The sequence below is a fragment of the Euprymna scolopes genome, chromosome 3 (genome assembly GCF_053919585.1).
Source record: "Euprymna scolopes isolate OS-2025 chromosome 3, ASM5391958v1, whole genome shotgun sequence".
In the NCBI taxonomy this organism is placed as follows: Eukaryota; Metazoa; Mollusca; class Cephalopoda; order Sepiida; family Sepiolidae; genus Euprymna; species Euprymna scolopes.
Window position 1 is genome coordinate 33143879 of NC_136484.1, and position 19585 is coordinate 33163463.

The following is a 19585-nucleotide window of genomic DNA, read 5'->3' on the forward strand; positions in this document are numbered from 1 at the left end:
CTTTGCTGCCTTATCTGCTTGTTCATTCATGTATATGCCGATATGGCTTGGTATCCAGCAAAAGATAATGTTTTTTTTCATGGTTATGGCATCTATTTTGTTTAGCAATTTTGTAATAAGTGGGTTTGTCATTTTTTTTTCTTTTAGAGATATGAGTATTGAAAGTGAGTCAGTAAATATGATATATTTTTGATGGTCATCATTGGTTATTATATTCAGTGCCGAATCTATGGCTGTTGCTTCTGCGCTGAAAATAGAAGATTCGTTTGGGAGCCTTTTCTTTAGTTTTATTTTTTTGTGGATGGCTGCGCATCCTACTTTATCTCCATCTTTTGATCCGTCAGTGTAAATTTGTGTATATTCTTTGTATGTATTCTGGATGATAAGTAGTTCTTCATGGAAGGTTGATGGGTGGGTTTTCGTTTTGGGATATTTATTTAATTTTAATATTATGTGTGGTTGTTTGATCATCCAGGGTGGAGTTTTTGATTTGTTATATTTATGTATTTTTGTAATGTCCATTTGGGCTTCTGTGAGAAGGTTTTTTATCCGGAGGCTGTAGGGCTTGATGATATTTTCTTTCTTGTTGAAGAGATGTGTGTATTGTGGGTGGAGGGTACATTGGTATGCAGGATTTGTTGGACACGATACCAGCTTTAGGTAATATTGTAGCGCTAACTTCTGTCGTCTTAGAATCAGTGGAGGCTCATGGGCCTCTATATAGAGGCTTTCTACTGGAGAGGTTCTAAATGCTCCCAAGGCTAATCTTAATCCTTGATGATGGATTGTATTTAGTTCTTTTATGTAGGACTTCCTTGCTGCTCCATAGATGAAGCATCCATAGTCCATTTTAGATCTGATTAGAGTTTGGTATAATTTCAATAATGTGACTTTGTCTGCACCCCAATCGGTGTGTGCTAGGACTTTGATCAATTGCATTGTCTTTTGGCATTTTGCTTTTAAATATTTTATATGCGGTATAAAGTTCAATTTTTTATCGAATATAATACCTAAATATTTATGTTGGTCGGTGAGTGGGATGTTCTTGTTATCCAGTTTCAGGTTGGGGTCGTGGTGGAATTTTCGTAATTTGCAAAAGTGGATGCATTTAGTTTTTTCCTCTGAGAATGTAAATCCATTTTCTATGGCCCATTTGTTTATTTTATTCAGACAGAGTTGTAGTTTGCGTTCGGCTGTTTGTATATATTTAGATTGGTAGTATATAAGTAGGTCGTCCACGTATAGGGCGTTTTCAATTCCTGGGTCTATGTTTTTTATGATATTGTTTATTTTAATGTTGAAGAGGGTGACAGACAGGATACTGCCTTGGGGGACCCCCATTTCTTGATCTTTTTGGACCGAATAAGTGTTGTCCATCCGTACTTGGAAGTTTCTATTTGTTAAGAAATTTCTGATAATTTCTGGCATTCTACCCCTAAGTCCTAGTTCATACAGGTCTTTTTGGATTCCGTATTTCCAAGCGGTGTCATACGCCTTTTGCATGTCAAAAAAAATTGCTATTAGATGTTCTTTTTTTGCAAAAGCTTCTCTTATGCGTGTTTCCAGTTTTATTAAGTGATCGGTGGGGCTTCTATTTTTCCTGAAACCCGACTGGCTTTCTGTAATTAGATTTTTGCTTTCCAAGTACCAATTTAACCTTTCGTTAATCATTCTCTCAAAAGTTTTGCACAAACAACTAGTTAGTGCAATGGGTCGGTAGTTTGTTGGGTTTGTATGGTCTTTTTTTGGTTTGGGTATTGGGATTACTGTTGCCTGCTTCCAGTTTTTTGGAATGTTGTTAGTTATCCATATCTCATTGTAAATTTGTAATAAGTAGTCCAGTGATGGTTTTGGTAGTTTTTTGAGGAATTGATAATGGATCTCGTCGGGGCCGACTGCTGTATCGGGAGATTTGTTTATTGCCTCCTCTAGTTCTGCACTGTTGAATAATTGATTGTAGTTTTCTTCATTTTTTGATTTGAAGTTTATTTTTATTTTTTCTTCATTTTTCTTTATAGCTTGGAATTTTTTATTTTGGTTTTTTGATGATGAGTTCATTGAGAATTGTTCTGCTAATTTATTTGCGATATTTTGTTTGTCGGTAATCTTTGTGTTGTCGCATATAAGGTGTTTAATAGGGTTCTTTGTATTTTTTCCTGCTATTTTTCTGACCATCTCCCATACTTTTTTGGGTTTTGTGTTTTGATTAATTTTTGTTACATAGTCTTTCCACGAGTTCCGTTTTGATTCTTTGATAGTTTTCCGTGCTTTGGCTTTGCTGTTTTTATAGGTGTCCAAATTTTCTTTCGTTGGACTGTTTTTGAATTTCCTTAGGTTTGCACGTCTGGCTCTTATAGCTTCTTTGCATTCTTTATTGTACCAGGGTTTGTTATATTTTGTAGTAGTGGAACTTTTTGGTATGTTCTCCTCGGCTATTGTGAGTAGGGTGTTGCTGAAATATGTGATGTGTTCTAAGTCAGGATTCGCTTCAGGTATTAATCTGTATTGACATGTATTTTGGAAATTTTCCCAATTTGCCTTTTGTAAATTCCAGCGGGGTGTTTTGTCTTCTGGCTTGGGATTCTCGTTTTCTATTATGATTGGGAAGTGGTCACTTCCGCATGTATCCTTATGTGTTCTCCAGCTATAATCCATGTATATAGTTGGGTCACATAGTGTTATATCGATTGCTGATAGGGTTCCCGTTGGTGGGTGCATATATGTATTCTCTTTGTTGTTGAGTAGGCATAGATCATTTTGGTTAATTATTTTTTCTATGGTTTGGCCTCTTTTGTTGTTTTTTTTACTGCCCCACCATATATTGTGACTATTGAAGTCTCCCAACAGTAGAAAAGGTTTAGGTAGTTGTTTGATTATATTGTTTAATTCTGTTTCGTTTATTGTTTCATTTGGTGGTATATAGAGTGAGCATAGGGTTACTGTTTTGTGTAGTGTTGCAGTTATTGCAACAGCTTGCATATTTGTTTTTAAGTTCACTTTGCTGTGTGGAATGTTTTCGTTTATCAGTATTGATGATCCACCGGTGGCTTTGCATGATAATTTGTTTATGTGGTTGTATATTGAGTAGTGTTTTATGTTAATTTTGTCATTTTCTTTTAAGTGTGTTTCCTGTAGGCAAATTATTGCAGGACATAAGGATTTGATAAGTATTTGCATTTCTTCGATATTAATTTTTAATCCTCTTATGTTCCACTGTAGGATTTTGTTAGTCATGGTTTATATTTTCTTTTGGTTTTGGACTGTTGGTGTTTATGTCTACGTCCATAGTTTCGATGTTAGTTTGGGTGTTTCTTTTGGAAGTGGATGGTCTGTTTCTTGTTTCTGGTGAGAGGCTTTTTTTGGGTTTTGGTCTGGGACTTTTAGATTTACTTTGTCTTGACTGTCTTTTTTGGCTACCAGTTTCAACTAGTTCAAATTTATTTTCATTTTCAATTAATACTAATTCTGTTTTTTGTTTGTCATTTTGTTTTTGGGGGGTAGTTTTTTTGTTGTTCTGTTCTATTTCCATTTTTTCTGTTGTTGTGTGTTTATTTTTAACATCTGTTTTTGTCCTTGTTAGTGACTTGGATCTTTCACGTTTTGATAATTGAGGAGGTTTCATTTCTTTAGAGATTGATTCCTCAATATTGATGGAAGTTTTTCTGATTTCCTTTGTTTCGTTTTCTTTTATACTGGGTTGTTCGTTTCTGACTTTTATTTGGCTGTTAGAATTTATTTTCAGTTCTGATAAAAAAGATTTTAATTCTTCAAGTATGTTCTTTAGTTCTTTTGCTAGGTTTGCAATTTCTGGAGCAAGGTTTAGTTCATTGTAGTTGTACATTTTGTTTGCTTGTTGGGTTATTGTGGCATATGAGTTTTTGGTGCGATTTGTGACTTCTTTGCGGGCTTCTTGGAAGGTTATATTTTTTTGATATTTGATTGTTATTATTTCCTTCTCTTGCTTATATATTTTGCACTGTTTTGAGTGAGAGTGGTGCTCTTCTTGACAGTTTGTGCATTTGGTTTTATTTGGACAGTCTTCTTCATCGTGGTCTGGGTTTTTTTCACTGCAGTTTCTACATGTGAAGAATCTTAGACATTGGTCTTTATTATGTCCAAACTTTTGGCAGTTGTAGCATTGTAAAGGTTTTGGAATGTATTGTTCTATTTTCGTTCTTTCATAACCTATATTGATGGTCTCTGGTATTTGAGGATAATTGAATGTTAATATATAAGTGTTTGTATATATTACCTCTCCTTTTTTTTTAAATGTGATTCTTTTTACATCTGTGACCCCTTGGTTTTTTAGTTCTGTTTTGATTTCTTCTGTTGTGCAGACGGAGATTTCCTGGTTTTTTATGACTCCTTTGGAGTAGTTTAGTGTTTGGTGTGGATAAGCTTTGATGTTTGTTTCATGCAATTTTTGTAGTTGAAGTAGAGTTTTGGCCTGTTTTTTATTTTGTACTTCTACCAATATGGTACCATTCCTTAATTTTTTGACATTTTTAGGTGTTATTTTGCTTGATATTACCTTTTGGATAATGAAGGGTGACATTTTAGTTAACGGTATATTAGACGTTGCTTCTAGCACGATGAATCTTGGAAAGTTTGTATCTTCATTGTCGCTGTCAGAGTCTATTTCTGTGTGTGGTCTCTTGGATTTTTTGGCATTCATAATAATTTTTGAAAAATTCATCAGCCATGCTCCCCACCCTCCTCGGAGCCCCTTATGGGGAAGAACTATGAGGGGGTAAATCCCATTCGCCTCGGTTCTCCAGGGCTACATAGCTGGTATACTCAAACATGGGGAGGTTTCCAAGCATTCACAATATATGGTTATGCCCACCCAAGTATGGGATTTCCCTGTATTTTTATTATTCCTGATGGTTACCTTTTTCCCAGCTTGATTGACCCTTCAGCCATCGCTTATTAACTCAGTTTATTGTTTATGTTGAGTGTTAGTGTGTTTTTGTTTGGATTGTCTGAATTAGTGCTTGTCATGACCAACCGATTGATTGGATCGGGCCTATCCAACCTCCCGTCTAGCCTAGTAAGGGCCAAAGTGGTGTGTTGTAGTATCATGTTATTATTTCCTAGGCATGTTCCACTCAACCACCAGGATCCCGTTCTTAATGCATTACGGGTTGCCACCAACGGTCAACTGGTGGTCCCATTGAAGGATTTTTACCCTCTGCAGGGGGGCAGTTGGTATGTTCTATCGCCCTACCAACTAGGCAAAAAAAAAAAAAAAAAAAAAAAAAAAAAAAAAAAAAAAGGAAGGGGTGAGGAGGTGAAGGAAAAAGAAAACGAGGGAGGGGAAGGGGAGGAGAATGTTGTTTTTGTTTTTGTTTTCGCAGAACATGACTAAGTTTTGCAAAAGGGAATAAAAAAACAAAGACATCTATGTAGGTGCGTTTCATCTCAGGAAGTCAGTAGACAGCCTGATCTGGTAGCACCAGTCATTAAAAAGAAAATCTGCATTTTGATTAGTCTTTGAACTGTTATATATATATATATTCCGACATTTACTTCTGAAGACAGTCGGCGAAAAGTACTTCAAGTTTCTTCACCGTTCCCCCTTTTCTTTTCTCTTTCTCCCCCTTTTGGTCGATCTTCTTCCTTTTCAATTTATTTTTCTTACTTTTAGTCAATCCTGTTTCTTTTTACATTATAGTCGATCTTTTTTTATAAGGTTTAAAAAAAAATGCCCCATTTCGCTTTTAAATTATTACAATTCTGTTGTACTTCGAATTTAATATATATATATATATATATATATATATATATATATATATATATATATATATACACACACACACACACTGCTGATCAAAAATTTAAGGCCACTTAAAAATCTTTAAAAAGAAACCTTTTTTTAAAGTATAGATTTTAAACTCTTCCGACTTAAGGTTACCAATACTACAATCTAAAAGGTTATGGAAACAAAAAGGTACATTCCAAAAATTTTATTTAAAAATTTGCATTTTTATTAAATTAGGCTTTTTACACATGATCAAAATTATAAGACCAAGGGTATAAATTATTAGATTTATGGTAATTCTAATGTTTTTAGTTCAGTTAGAGATTAGCAATCACTGTGTAAAGGTGTTACCATGCCTAAAGCAAGAAAACTAACTGAAGTTGAATGCTCTCAAATTCTAGGATTCTATAAGCAAGGTTTGTCACAGCGAGCGATAGCAGCTAAGGTAAATCGCAGTAAAACTGTTATTTGCAACTTTCTAAAGAACACTGAGAATTATGGAAAAGCAAAATCCTTTGGTAGCCCCCCCCCCCCAAATTTCTCCTGCATCGAGTAGGAGAATCAGACGGGTTGTTATAAATGACAGAGGACTTTCTTCTAGTCAAATTAAGGCGGTTACAGATGCTGATTGCAGTCCAATAACCATCAGACGACACAACAAAAAGGCATGGTAAATAAAAAGCGTAAACAAATTCCTCGATTGCTTCCATGTCACAAAGTGGGCTGCTTTAGATTTGATCGTGAATACCAAACCTGGGACGTTGAGAAGTGGAAGAAAGTCCCGTTTTCTGATGAGAAAAAATTCAATTTAGATGATCCTGATGGCTTCCAGCGATATTGGCATGACAAAAACATGCCACTTGAAATTTTTTTCCACACGTCATAGTGGTGGAGGGTCCGTAATGGTATGGGGTGCCTTTTCTTACAGAGGAACGATGGAACTCCAGGTGATGCAGGATCGTCAGACAGCAGCTGGTTATGTTAGCATGCTACAAAAAGCATCTTTGATGATGGAGAGTCATCGTTTGTATGGCGATGGATGGTTATTTCAACAGGATAATGCTGCAATCCACACTGCAAGACGAACCTTGAGCTTTCTCCAAGAAAATGGAGTCCATCTCTTGGGACATCCTGCATGCTCACCAGATTTGAACCCAATTGAAAATGTTTGGGGATGGATGACAAGAGAGGTTTATCGAAATGGCAAACAATATTCAACAAAAAACTGGAGCAGGATCCCCCGCACCTTAATGGAAACCCTTATTTCTAGCATGCTCCAAAGAATTTTTGAAGTCATCAAAAGCAGTGGAAGTAGAACTCATTATTAAGTTTGATTGTTGAATGTTTTCATACACTTTTTGTACACTTTTTGTACAATTTAATAGAATTTTAGTCTCTGGTCTTATAATTTTGATCATGTGTAAAAAGCCTAATTTAATAAAAATGTAAATTTTAAAAATAAATCTTTGGAATGTACCTTTTTGTTTCCATAACCTTTTAGATTGTAGCATTAGTAACCTTAAGTCGGACGAGTTTAAAATCTATCCTTAAAAAAAAAAGAAAAAAGTTTTTTTTTTTTTAAAGATTTTTAAGTGGTCTTAAATTTTTGATCAGCAACACACACACACACACACACACACACACACACACACACACACACACACACACACACACACACACAACTAAGTTATATTAATTATTAAATGTTTTGTGAGAAAGTAGTCAAAAATGTCAATCAGTTGATGAAATGTCTTTTACCCTGATGTGACAAAAAATGTCAGCAATAAACTAAATTACCCAGAAAAATGTGACAATAATTAGATAAAAATGTATGAGAAAATTGTTTTAATTACAAAAAAGAAAAAATATTTAAACAAAAGTAAAATTTAAAGAAAGTTTTTTTAATATAAATATAAAACAAAAAATTGTTTTTCAAATAGAAAATAGTTTTGAGTGTTATTGAATTCCAATTGAATCGAAGCACAAATTGGTTCAAATCGCAACATAAGTGGCCAATGATTTGACTTTGTTCAACTGAACAGTAAAACACGGCAAAAAAAACAAAAAAATTTTTTTGTGGAATAATGTGGACATGATGCAGACAGATAATTGGCCTCTTTACACTTTGAAGATGAAAGTTAACTTAGAAAATTTTCATATCTATCATTGGCACGTTTAGTTTCTCCTGGCAAGATCATTATTCCATGAAAACATTGGAAGTAGCGACCAACATCCATTAATGTTCACTTGTTTATTCAAGTATAATAAAGGAAATTAGATAAAAAAGGAAAGAAAAACCACGGTTTCTTGTTTTTATTTAAATATCACATAATCAGTTTGGCTTAAAAGATTTTATTTACAAAATTAAACACAATATTGTTAGTGTTAAATAAGTTGATTATTATTATAGCATCTCTTGTTTTAACCAATAGTCACATGTCAAATAGAAAAAAAAATCTCACAATCGTATAGTCCCAACACTAATATATACCTTTCACAGCCCAAAATACAGAGGCCAGATCCTTGCCTGCTGATGTTTGCATTTTTGATCACTTTAAACGGTTTTTACCTGTTGCTGTCCACTTAGCAATTTAGAGTGACGTGATAAAAACAGGTTTCGACCATTGTCACAAAGAACTCCTTTTTATTACATTAAAACGGTCGCAAACAATGCTCTGAATTGTCATTATGGTGTTGTTTTTGATTAACTGTAAGCAAATGTAATACCCACTTCGAACACAGCCTTTTCATTGACATCTGCAAAAACTGCCCATATCTTCAATTTACAATTAACCAAAACAAGTGTGGACTTTTGTTTTAATGTTTTCGGGCCAACTGCCAAATTTGAATGACCTAAGCAGTTAGCATTATTTGTGCATTTAGAATTGCATTTTAAGTCAGCACACCACCTCTTTGCCAATTTTTCTGATCGAACAGAGTGTCAATAACACTTATTAAGCCATTGATTTGCTTGAAAAGTATTTTTTCAATCAGAAAGCAATGCTTTACCAACAAACAAAATTCAGATTTTTGCAGAGTTTTTAAATTTGCAACAATAGCTTCACTTAAATAACATTAATTTAAACCAATAATCTAATTGGGCTGAAATTTTAACACATGGTATTTGAAGGTTAGTACTTTATAAAAGTTTTATGAATTTTTTAATTAATGGTGCCATCTGTCAGATATGGGGCTTATTAAGTGATGTGTTACACATTTCTGTATATATAAAGTATACAGAGATATATAACACATCTGTATATATAAAGTATACAGAGATATATAACACATCTGTATATATAAAGTATACAGAGATATATAACACATCTGTATATATAAAGTATACAGAGATATATAACACATCTGTATATATAAAGTATACAGAGATATATAACACATCTGTATATATAAAGTATACAGAGATATATAACACATCTGTATATATAAAGTGTACAGAGATATATAACACATCTGTATATATAAAGTGTACAGAGATATATAACACATCTGTATATATAAAGTATACAGAGATATATAACACATCTGTATATATAAAGTGTACGGCATAATCACGTTGACACACCGGTTCCCGTCAGATCACCGAAGTTAAGCAACATTGAGCCTGGTCATTACTAAAATGGGTAACTAATTTGGGAATTCCAGGTGCTGTATGTAGGAGGACGTCAACACCTCCCTGCAAAAGTTGCAAGAACTTAACGTCGTCATCTCCCCTAATGGGGATATACATGCGACTGGGGACTGCTTGTGAATTTCATACTCCCATGAAACTTACTCCTTCGGAGGAAGCCGGTTAAACCCTGAATAGAGTTGGTGCTGATTGCACACACACACACACACACACACACACACACACACACACATATAAAGTTGGGTATATATATATATATATATATATATATATATATGGACACACACAGAGTAATCTCCTAAATTAATGAATTGATAATTATGAATTTAATTCATAATTTATGAATAGATTTTTTTTAAGGATTGGTGCACGAATGAACCTCAATAATATGTGCTTGGTAAAATTCTAAACTATTAAACTTATTATTATGGAATATATATTTAATTCAACAGGGTGAGCAACACGAGCACACTACTTTTTGTAAACTTTAGCATTTAGAGGGAGTATCACTGAAACCATTCCACCCAAAGAAAGAAAAAAAAGCATCAAAATTTAAAACTAAAACTGCATTTATTGTTCATAACCATCTAGGGATGGGTATTCTTCTAGTATATATGTATATATATATATATATAAGTTGAATGTGTGTGTGTGGTCACGAATAGGCTCCTATATGGTTGACTATTTTAAAAAACTGATTACATATAATGATAGAAGATGTATCGAGACACAGGAAAGGGTATGTTTGATCTGGCAGAACGGTGGTTCATTAAAATTGTGGGGTCTGAGTTCACGCCTGGTCCACAAAGTATGGAAATAAAAAATTTAATATTTAAAAAAAAAAACGTTTACAAGTGTTTTTGATATAGATGTACATAATAATACTTTGATAAGTATGTTTTAACTTAAATAGGGATGTTATAATAAAATTGTGCGGTCTGCGTTCGCGCATGGCCTCCATAGAATGGAAATAGGCACAAACTTTAATAAAGACTTTTCATATCTATCTGCGTAAGTATACTTTGATAATTATGTTTCAGTTTGAAGAAATATGGTATAATAAAATTATGGGGTGTTCGTTCGTGCCTGACCTCCATAGAATGGAAATATGTCACAAAATTTAACAAGGTTTTTTGATATAGATCCACAGAATATAGGAACAGTTTTCTAAAATAGTCAACCATATAGGAGCCTATTCGTGACCAGACACACACACAGACGTTCAGCTTTATATTATAGATATAAATTTTTTTTTTAATAAATTATATAGGACCCAGTATAAAGTAATGATTAAAAAAGTAAAAAAAAAAAAAAAAAAAAAAAATTGACTCATGTGCCACTACCAAGAATCGAAACTAAAACGTTTAGCTTATGATTTACTTTTTCTTTTGATGTTAATGCCTGAAGACATGTTTGCTGCAAGGCTAAAAATTAAAACATGAACCAATAGTTATTACGTTACGCATGCATATTCGTAATGCTGCCGTTTGACCTTCACCTGGCAAATTCCATTTTTTTTTTTTTTTAATTTCCACACTTTGCACCAGTTTTTCCTGGCTAAAACCCAAATCGAAAGTTTCACACGAGTTTGAATACCCTATATATTAAGTTTCATGTCTGTAAACCAAAAACTGACAGGAGTTTGGCAGGCAAATTTAAAAAAAAAAAAAAAAAAAAAAAAAAATATATATATATATATATATATATATATGCATAAAAATATATATAGAAAGAGGTTTGTGTTTACTATAACATTTTCATGCAAATATTACACAAGAATAAATCATGTAGAATATCTAAATGAATATAATTACACGTAATAGTTAACTAAAGATGATCATCCCATAAGAAAACCGAAAATCTAATAGGGAATGAATTAAAATGAATGTTTAAAAGAATATACAAATTAGCTAGATATTTTGCAGATGAATGCAATTCCACGACCCAGATATAACAAAGTTGTATTATCTTTTTAAATAAATAAAAAAAGGGTTTTTAATAACAATATTGATACACACACACACAAAAAAAAAAAAAAAAATTTATAGGAGTATAAATTATAGGACAAATTAAAAGCACCTGAGAAAATGGCTGATTAAAAAAAAAGTGTAAATTAAGTTGTAATAATGATTTACAATTCTTTTAAAAGTTATATTAGGCACAAATTATAAATTTACAAATATTTGGGAAATTCTATTTCTTTTTAACACAAAAACAACAACAACAAAAAAAAACACTTATAAATTCTATTAAATTTTGCAATGCAATATGTACAAAAAAGAAATAAAACAAAATCCATTTTTCTTATTAATAAAGAAGACAAAAAACAACAAAAATGAAACCAATAAAATTTTTTTCAAGTAAATTGAATATATAAAAAAAAAAAAACCCTGCCAAACAAAAATTTGACGTAGAAATTAAAAAATTAAAAGGAAAAAATAAAAGTAAATGTATGAGAATATTTTGGATGAATTAAAATAATTATTTGAAAGCTTAATTACATTGCAAGCAAGACATAATTTGATTAATGTATCATTTGGCCAAATGGGCAGGTTTTCAGTGAGAAAATAGGATTTTAGTTAATTAATCAAATTAATTAAAAAGATGGAAGACAGACGTGGAAATATTAAATTCAGAATTTATTATTGACAATCACTAAATAAACCGTAATGTACTTTTATTCTCTATCGCTATTCAGTAAAATTATTTATTGACAAAAATTGGAAATGCACACACATATGGTACAGCCAATGCATACACGCTAACAAGGCTTGTGTAATGGTGATGCCAGGGAAAATTGAAGAAACCAAGAATCGTAAGTTCCAGAGTTTTATATAGTTGGCCAAGCAGAAGAGTAAATTATGTTGTCTATTTATCAGTTTACCTAATTATCAGTGTATCTATCTATGCATCTATTTATCTATCTATCCATCTATCTATCTATTTATTTATCTAGCTAGAGTTGTGTGGACAAGAGATGTGAAGCTATGTTTTGACAGGTTAGCAAAACATGTCATTCTGTGACCTGGTCAAGTTTGCACTGGAAAGTATCTGGACAGCTAACCAGAGGTTGACGTGTCGTGTGTCACGTGTTCTGGTTTGTTGGAACATTGTTAAGTTCGATTTCAGACGGCGAAGATAGATGGGTTAAACGGACCCTCCACCCCGAGAGGAAGGTGATGTGTCTCACAATAGAGACTAGAAGAAACCCAGAGGCCAGATATTCACTTCCCATTCTTCTGCATAATGACACTTGGGAAGTGAAATAAAATCTTTATATAAAACCAATCATTGTCTTGGATCGCTTGAAACATCTTTGTCCAACAGATTCCAGCTCCATCCAAGGATGGATGACATTCCCAGGTAGGCCAAAATACAGAGGCAAACAATTCAGTTTAAAAGGTATGTCGTACAATACAATGTAAACCTGAATGGATAGACTGTTACATATACATATATAGATAAGGCCACATATGGTCCAAATAGTGAAGAACCACAGACATCTTAGTGACACATATACACTTAAACACATGATGAAGCAACACAAACACGTATATACACAATTATATACACAAGTACGTTTAACTAGTAAAGAATATACAGATAATATATAAACCTCTGCTATACAGCATGTTTTTTGTTTTGGTACCCGATGACTATGTAACAAGAGTACATTTATCAGAAAGGATGGAAAATACACCTTTTATGTGCCTATATTAAAGATGGCTTTCCATGTGGTAGGGACATCTCCAGAGAAGATTCTAACTTACCCTGAATGTGCTTCCGGGTTGCACTAGCTCACACTACTGCATTTATATTTACTCTCTATCACCCCCACAACAGCAGAATTACTATCTTTAAAAGTATATCTGAGAAATTTGGCCAAGTCCTATCTGCTTATTCTTCAGCTAACATTCACGTATGTGGAGACTTCAATCTTCACCATGTGGAATGGTTGACCCACTCAAACAAGACCGATGATGAGGAGAGGTTCTGTCATGATTTCTCCATTGCTTATGACCTCACTTAGATTGTTCACGAACCCACCCGTGTGCCCGACAATGATGGCCAGTATGCGGGTCTCCTAGACCTTTTTCTCACAACTTGCCCTGAACTATGTTCAGTTTCCGTTCTGTCTCCTCTTGGATCTTCCGACCACTCAGTTGTATCAATTAAGATAAAAATGAAATGTAATAAGTCCTCAGATGTACCTCTCCATCGTACAGTATATCGATACACTATGGCTGACTGGGATAGCTTCCGTACATTTATATCGGATATACCTCTGCGTTCTATGCTTAAAAAGGATGTGTCCTCTATAGTATCAGACCTGACGGAATGGTTAATTGTAGGTATAGACCGTTTCATACCCTCGAAAAAGTTCCAGCAAAAACCTAACAGCCAGCCATGGTTCTCTCCAGAATGTGCTGCTGCCATTGCGCACAGAAATCACTTTTTCCACTGCTTCCAATGAAATGGATGTATGGAAACTAAAGTTGCTTTCAGGACTGCCAGCAACCATTGTTAGAAAATAATAAAGAACGCAAGAGAGTTGTATGCTCAGTCCGTCAAGTCCAAAGTAGCTGAGCAGCGGCTTGATTCCCACCAGTTTTGGCAAAAAGCAAACAGAATCCTGAATTATCATCAATGGACCTGAAGTAATCTCGTCAGCATCAGACAGCCAAACTCTTTGCCAAGAACTTTGCAGCTAATTCTACCCTTTGCGACCAAGGCCGCCAACCCCCAATATTTCCTCCTGTATCAGAAAACACGCTATGTGATATACAAATATCTGTACATGATGTTGCCAAGCTAATCAAAAACCTTGATTCCAGTAAAGCAACCAGCCCTGAAAGTATTCCAATTATAGTACTCAAAAAACTTCAACCAGAACTAGCACCCATACTTACAAAACTGTTTAAACGTTGTCTTAAGGAGAATTGCTTCCCATCACCCTGGAAAATCTCATCAGTATGCCCTGTATTTAAGAATTCAGGTGATCGTTCATCCCCCTCTCAGTACAGGCCAATAAGTCTCCTGTGCGTCATGACTAAGTTGCTGGAATCTGTGTTAAATAGAAAAGTAATCAACTATCTCAGCAAAAATAACCTTCTTAGTGACACTCAATATGGTTTCCGTTCTGCTAGATCTACAGCAGATGTGCTTACAGTTATATCTCATAGGATTAGCGAATCTCTTGACAGAGGCAACCTTTCTAGGGCAATTGCTCTTGACATATGAAAGGCCTTTGATAGGGGATGGCATAAAGGTTCACAAGATCTTCAGCTATGGTATAGCTGTTAATGTCTTCTCAATTATTAAATCATTTCTCTTTGATAGGTTCATAAGAGTAGCAGTTGATGGGCAGAAATCAGAAGCTCTTAGTATTAATGATGGAGTCCCTCAGGGGTCCATCCTGAGCCCAACTCTTTTCCTGATCTGCATTAATGATCTTCCAAATCACATCGTTACATCATTTGTAGACATTTTTGCTGACGACACTACCATCTATGGTAACACATCTAAGAAAGTAAACAACCAAGTTCTCTCCGATTCTCTCTTGTCTGATCTTGATCACGTTGTACAATGGGGAAAGGAGTGGCTGGTTACTTTTAATGTATCTCAAACCAAGCTTCTATCTTTACATCATCAACGTTCTGATCCCGATCTGGCATCAATTAAAATGAATGGCTCTCGTCTTGGGGAGGCCTCAAGTTTTGACAAGCTTCTGGGCTTGACCTTTACTCCTGATCTTAAATGGAACACTTACATTAAATCTGTTGCCAAGGCCGCTGGAAAAATGGTAGGATCCTTCTAGCAATCCAGTAGATATCTCACTGCTGATGCAATTCTCTACCTCTATAAGAGTCAGGTACGTCCAAGGATAGAATACTGTTGCCACATCTGGGCCTTTTTCTCTTCCCGGCAACTTCTATCTCACAGAAGAAATGTTGCGAGTTTGTCTCTGCTTTATTGTTATTTTCATGGCAAGTGTTTGACTGAGCTTCAATCTATGGTCCCCCCTCGCCAAACTTTCCCAAGAAACACTCGTCTAGCTGAAAACACTATCAATAATTCCCCCCACTCTTTATCTGTGCCTAAACCTAAATGTAGATTCCATGAACAAAGCTTCTTTCTTAGAACTGCATGCCTGTGGAATTGTCTTCTGTTTTCCTGCTTTCCAGCTGACTACAATATAGTCGTTTTCAAGTCCAACGTAAACAAGTTCTTGATGAGCCATTCCACTTGTTAACAAATTTATCGAATTTCCATTACTAACAATTACTTTATTGTCCAACTGACTACTGTACACTCTTAACCCTTATCCTCGAGTGGTCTCTGGGCCTTGATAAGTGGTTATGTAGAAAAAAAAATGCCAAGAAAATATATGAAAGTAGAACCATAAATAATCTATATATCTATAAAAGTGAACGTTTCTGTGTGTATGTCTGTACATTTCCCTACGCAATAACTGTCAATTTTAAGTTTACAGACTCGAAATATTACGTAGAGGGTACTGAGATTTGGGAAAATCTTTGTGATCGGTTTTCGACCAGAAATTTGGCCGTTAATGGGTCAAAGTTCAACGATTTGACCTTTAAGAACTCTACCAAACTCCTCCGACAATTTTGGGTCACACTTGAAATTTTGGATATAGGTTCCTTGGACATGGATCTAACTTAATAACTTGACTTGAGTCCAAAACAATAAATGCTAAGGGGTCATAATAGGGGTCAAAGTTAAAAAAACTGACACTTTTTTTTTTTTTTTTGCTTAACATACACCTCCAAACACCCGGGCAACGCTGGGTTGAAGTGCTAGTCGTAAAATAAAAACATACGATAAGAAAAAAACATGATTAATTAATGAATTAAAATTCGTTTTGCAATATGCAAATTAGTTAACTTCCTGAATGCTGTTCGCATGGATATGATCGAATATATCAGGGAGCAGTTTTCCTTTCATAGTGAATAGAAAGGTTTTTAAATCTCATTGTCAGTGTGATAAATTACTCAATTTTATGACTAGAAGATTATATATTAGTGGCCTGGCAAGGCCACAGAAGAGACAACCAAGCAAAGAAAAACCCTAAGCAAAATTCATCCCAAAGTAGCAAAACTGAAGCTAACATGCCAGGACACTGTATAAATAAATGTAGGCAAATTTGGGCATATTTTATTGGTTTGAAAATGTAGGTTCTTTTTTATCAATTGCCATAAAATTTTAACCATAGAATAGTTATAATCTTCAGAAAGCCTGCAAATTTTCATGTAGTTTTGTCCCAGAGAACTAAAGATATGAGCATTTCAATATTTAATTTGGCTACGAGTATATCTATATATCTATAAAAGTGTCTTTCTGTGTATATTTCCCTACACAATAACTCTGTCAATTTTCAGTTTACAGACTCGAAATTGGATATACAGGGTATTGAGATTTGGGAAAATCTTTGTAATCGGTTTTTGGCCAGAAATTTGGTCGTTAAGGGGTCAAAGTTCAATGATTTGACCTTTGAGAACTCTACCAAACTCCTCCACCAATTTTGGGTCTAAACGCTTGAAATTTTAGATATAGGTTTCTTGGACATGGATCTAACTTAATGATTTGAGTCCAAAACAATAAATGTTAAGGGGTCATAATAGGGATCAAAGTTAAAAAAAAATTGACCGCTTCAGTCTCTACCAAATTACTCAATTTCTGGTTTAAACATTTGAAATTTTACATAAAGGGTATTCAGAAATAGGGCAAGATTTTTAATCGGTTTGGGTTAAAAATTTGAGTTACCATTATATAAACATATGTATGTATGTTTGCATGTCTGCCTAAAACTTTTGACAGAGGCGAACGGATTTTCACTAGATCGGAATCGTTTTGAAGTTCGACCTTTCAGACGACAAATATCAAAAAATTGGCTAAAAACATTTAATATCTTCACCTTTAATTGGACACTTTTCTACAGGGGGGGGGTCGCTTTTTTCGCAGATATTTTTTGGTGGTCGTAACAGCAAAGATGTCAAGTTTCTTTTTCACATTCTTTTCCTCCTCCGGTACGGGTTCGAGCCTGCCTTCCTATTACCAACATACACCTCCAAACACCCAGGCAACGCCGGACTGAAATGCTAGTATATATATATTTCTATACAAATACACATTTGTCTTTCTAATAAAGTGGAGGATGCCAACAACAAAGACATTTACAACAAACCTATGTATATCTGTACAAAAGTGAGATTTAGTATAAAACATCCCATCAGAATGTATATTATTCTAAATGATTGCCCCCAACGTAAACATGTGACCTGTTGGATCACTTATTGAGCTAGGTTTAGATTGTTTGAATCAGGAAAAAGTGAGTTTGCAAAGCTAATGGAGTATAAAAATAAAAACGAAATATTTCAAATTAGTCACTTTCAGTTTATTATATACCCGCACTCCATTAAATAGTTTTACTACTTAGTGTTGTTCCCATTTTTTTATGATGGACTATTCTAATCTTTATGACATTTAACAATAAACCGAGGGAGATTAAAATATCTATAATATAAATCTCACCTGTCCGTTTAAATGTATATATGTATGTATGTTTGCATGTCTGCCTAAAACTTTACACAGAGGCGACGAGTTTTCATGAGATCGGTATCATTTTGAAGCTCGACCCTTCAGACAACAAATATTGAAAAATTGGCTAAAAACATTAAATCCTTCACCCTCAACTGGGCACTTTTCTACAAAGAAGAGATCGCTTTTTTTGCTGATATTTTTGAAAGTCATCGCCTCTTTTCGATTGACTAGCTTTAATTTAAACCTATGTCACTACCGGTTTGGCGGTGGGCGCAACAGCTAACACGTCACTTTTTTTTTCACATTCTTTTCCTCCTTTGTGGTATGGGTTTGAGCCTGCCTGTCTAGCACCACTTTTTTTTTTTGTTTGTTTGCTCAACACACACCTCCAAACACCCAGGCAACGCTGGGCACCCAGGCTAGTACAAAATAAAAAAGAGTCAAACAAAAAAGTGAATAGATAGAAACTTAGTAAGAAATGCATCACTTAATGGGTCAATACCAAATTAAGTCTAATAAGAATTAAAATGGATTTTCTTTTCATAGTTCAATAAAAAAAAGAAAGGAATATTTTAGCATACACTTTATGTGACTAAAAATGCCTTAGAAAAACAAATGTTGATTAACTCAAATATAATAGATAAATGCAAATGTTGAAAGGTAGAAAAAAAAAATAAAATAAAAATAACCATTTTTTAAAAAAAATTGCTTTTTTACAAGAAATCAATGAAAATAAAAATATTTTCAACATGAAAAACAAACTTACTGTTGATCCTGATTTAGCAATGGTTCCCAAATTTTCAATCATTTCTGCCTTGGTCATGCCCAGTCCAGTGTCCTAAACAAAAAAAAAAAAGGGAAATACTTGTGATTATCAGGACATTATTTAAAAACTAGCTGTACCTATCTGCTATTGCTTGGGATGCAGTGAAGTAACTTTAGTTATTAATTTTCATTTTTTGCACATTTTAAAACTTAAGGTAAAACTGTTACATTCTTCAATTTAGCAGAAATTATCTTACCTCTTTATTTTTAGGCAATTATTTAAAAATGCTTCCATCTTAGTAAGTGTCTAAGCTGGACTAAATAATTTAAAAAATAAAGTTTAGCTAAATGCATTATGATTATATATTATATTTCCAATAACATGCAACCACAATAATATGTGAAAATTGGCTAGTCAGAATCAAAGTGATTTGTCACTGCTATTTAGGTGTGACTTTTTTTTTTTACATGGGGGTCACCACTTATCAAGTCCCGAAGGCCACTCAGGGATAAGGGTGATTGCGTGTACAGTAATCAATGAGATAGTATTGTAGTAATCATTAGTATTGAGGGTTTTGATAGAGTGTCTTACTTAAGGGGGCGGTTTGTCAGGAGTTTGTTTATGTTGGACTTGAAGACGTCCAAGTTGTAGTCAGGTGGGAAACAGGCAAGCGGCAGAGAGTTCCACTGGCGTGCAGTTCTAAGAAAGAAGCTTTGTTCATAGAATCTACGTTTGGATTTAGGCACAGATAAAGAGTGGGGAAAATTATTGACAGTAGTTTCAGCCAGACGGGTGCTTCTCGTGAAAGATTGGCGAGGGGGGGACGAGGGATTGGAGCTCAGACGAG

At 34.2% G+C, this 19585-nt stretch overlaps 1 protein-coding gene and 1 pseudogene across 1 annotated transcript in view; one reads left to right on the forward strand and one right to left on the reverse strand.

Annotated features, from left to right (window-relative positions):
• Positions 1-19585, reverse strand: part of LOC145254560 (heat shock protein 75 kDa, mitochondrial-like) — a 421952-nt gene that overhangs the window by 183196 nt on the left and 219171 nt on the right. Inside the window, exon 5 of the mRNA XM_080113123.1 lies at positions 18739-18810. Coding sequence (XP_079969249.1) covers positions 18739-18810 — 72 coding nt within the window. The remainder of the gene's footprint in view (positions 1-18738; positions 18811-19585) is intronic.
• Positions 9318-9436, forward strand: LOC145263815 (5S ribosomal RNA; annotated as a pseudogene).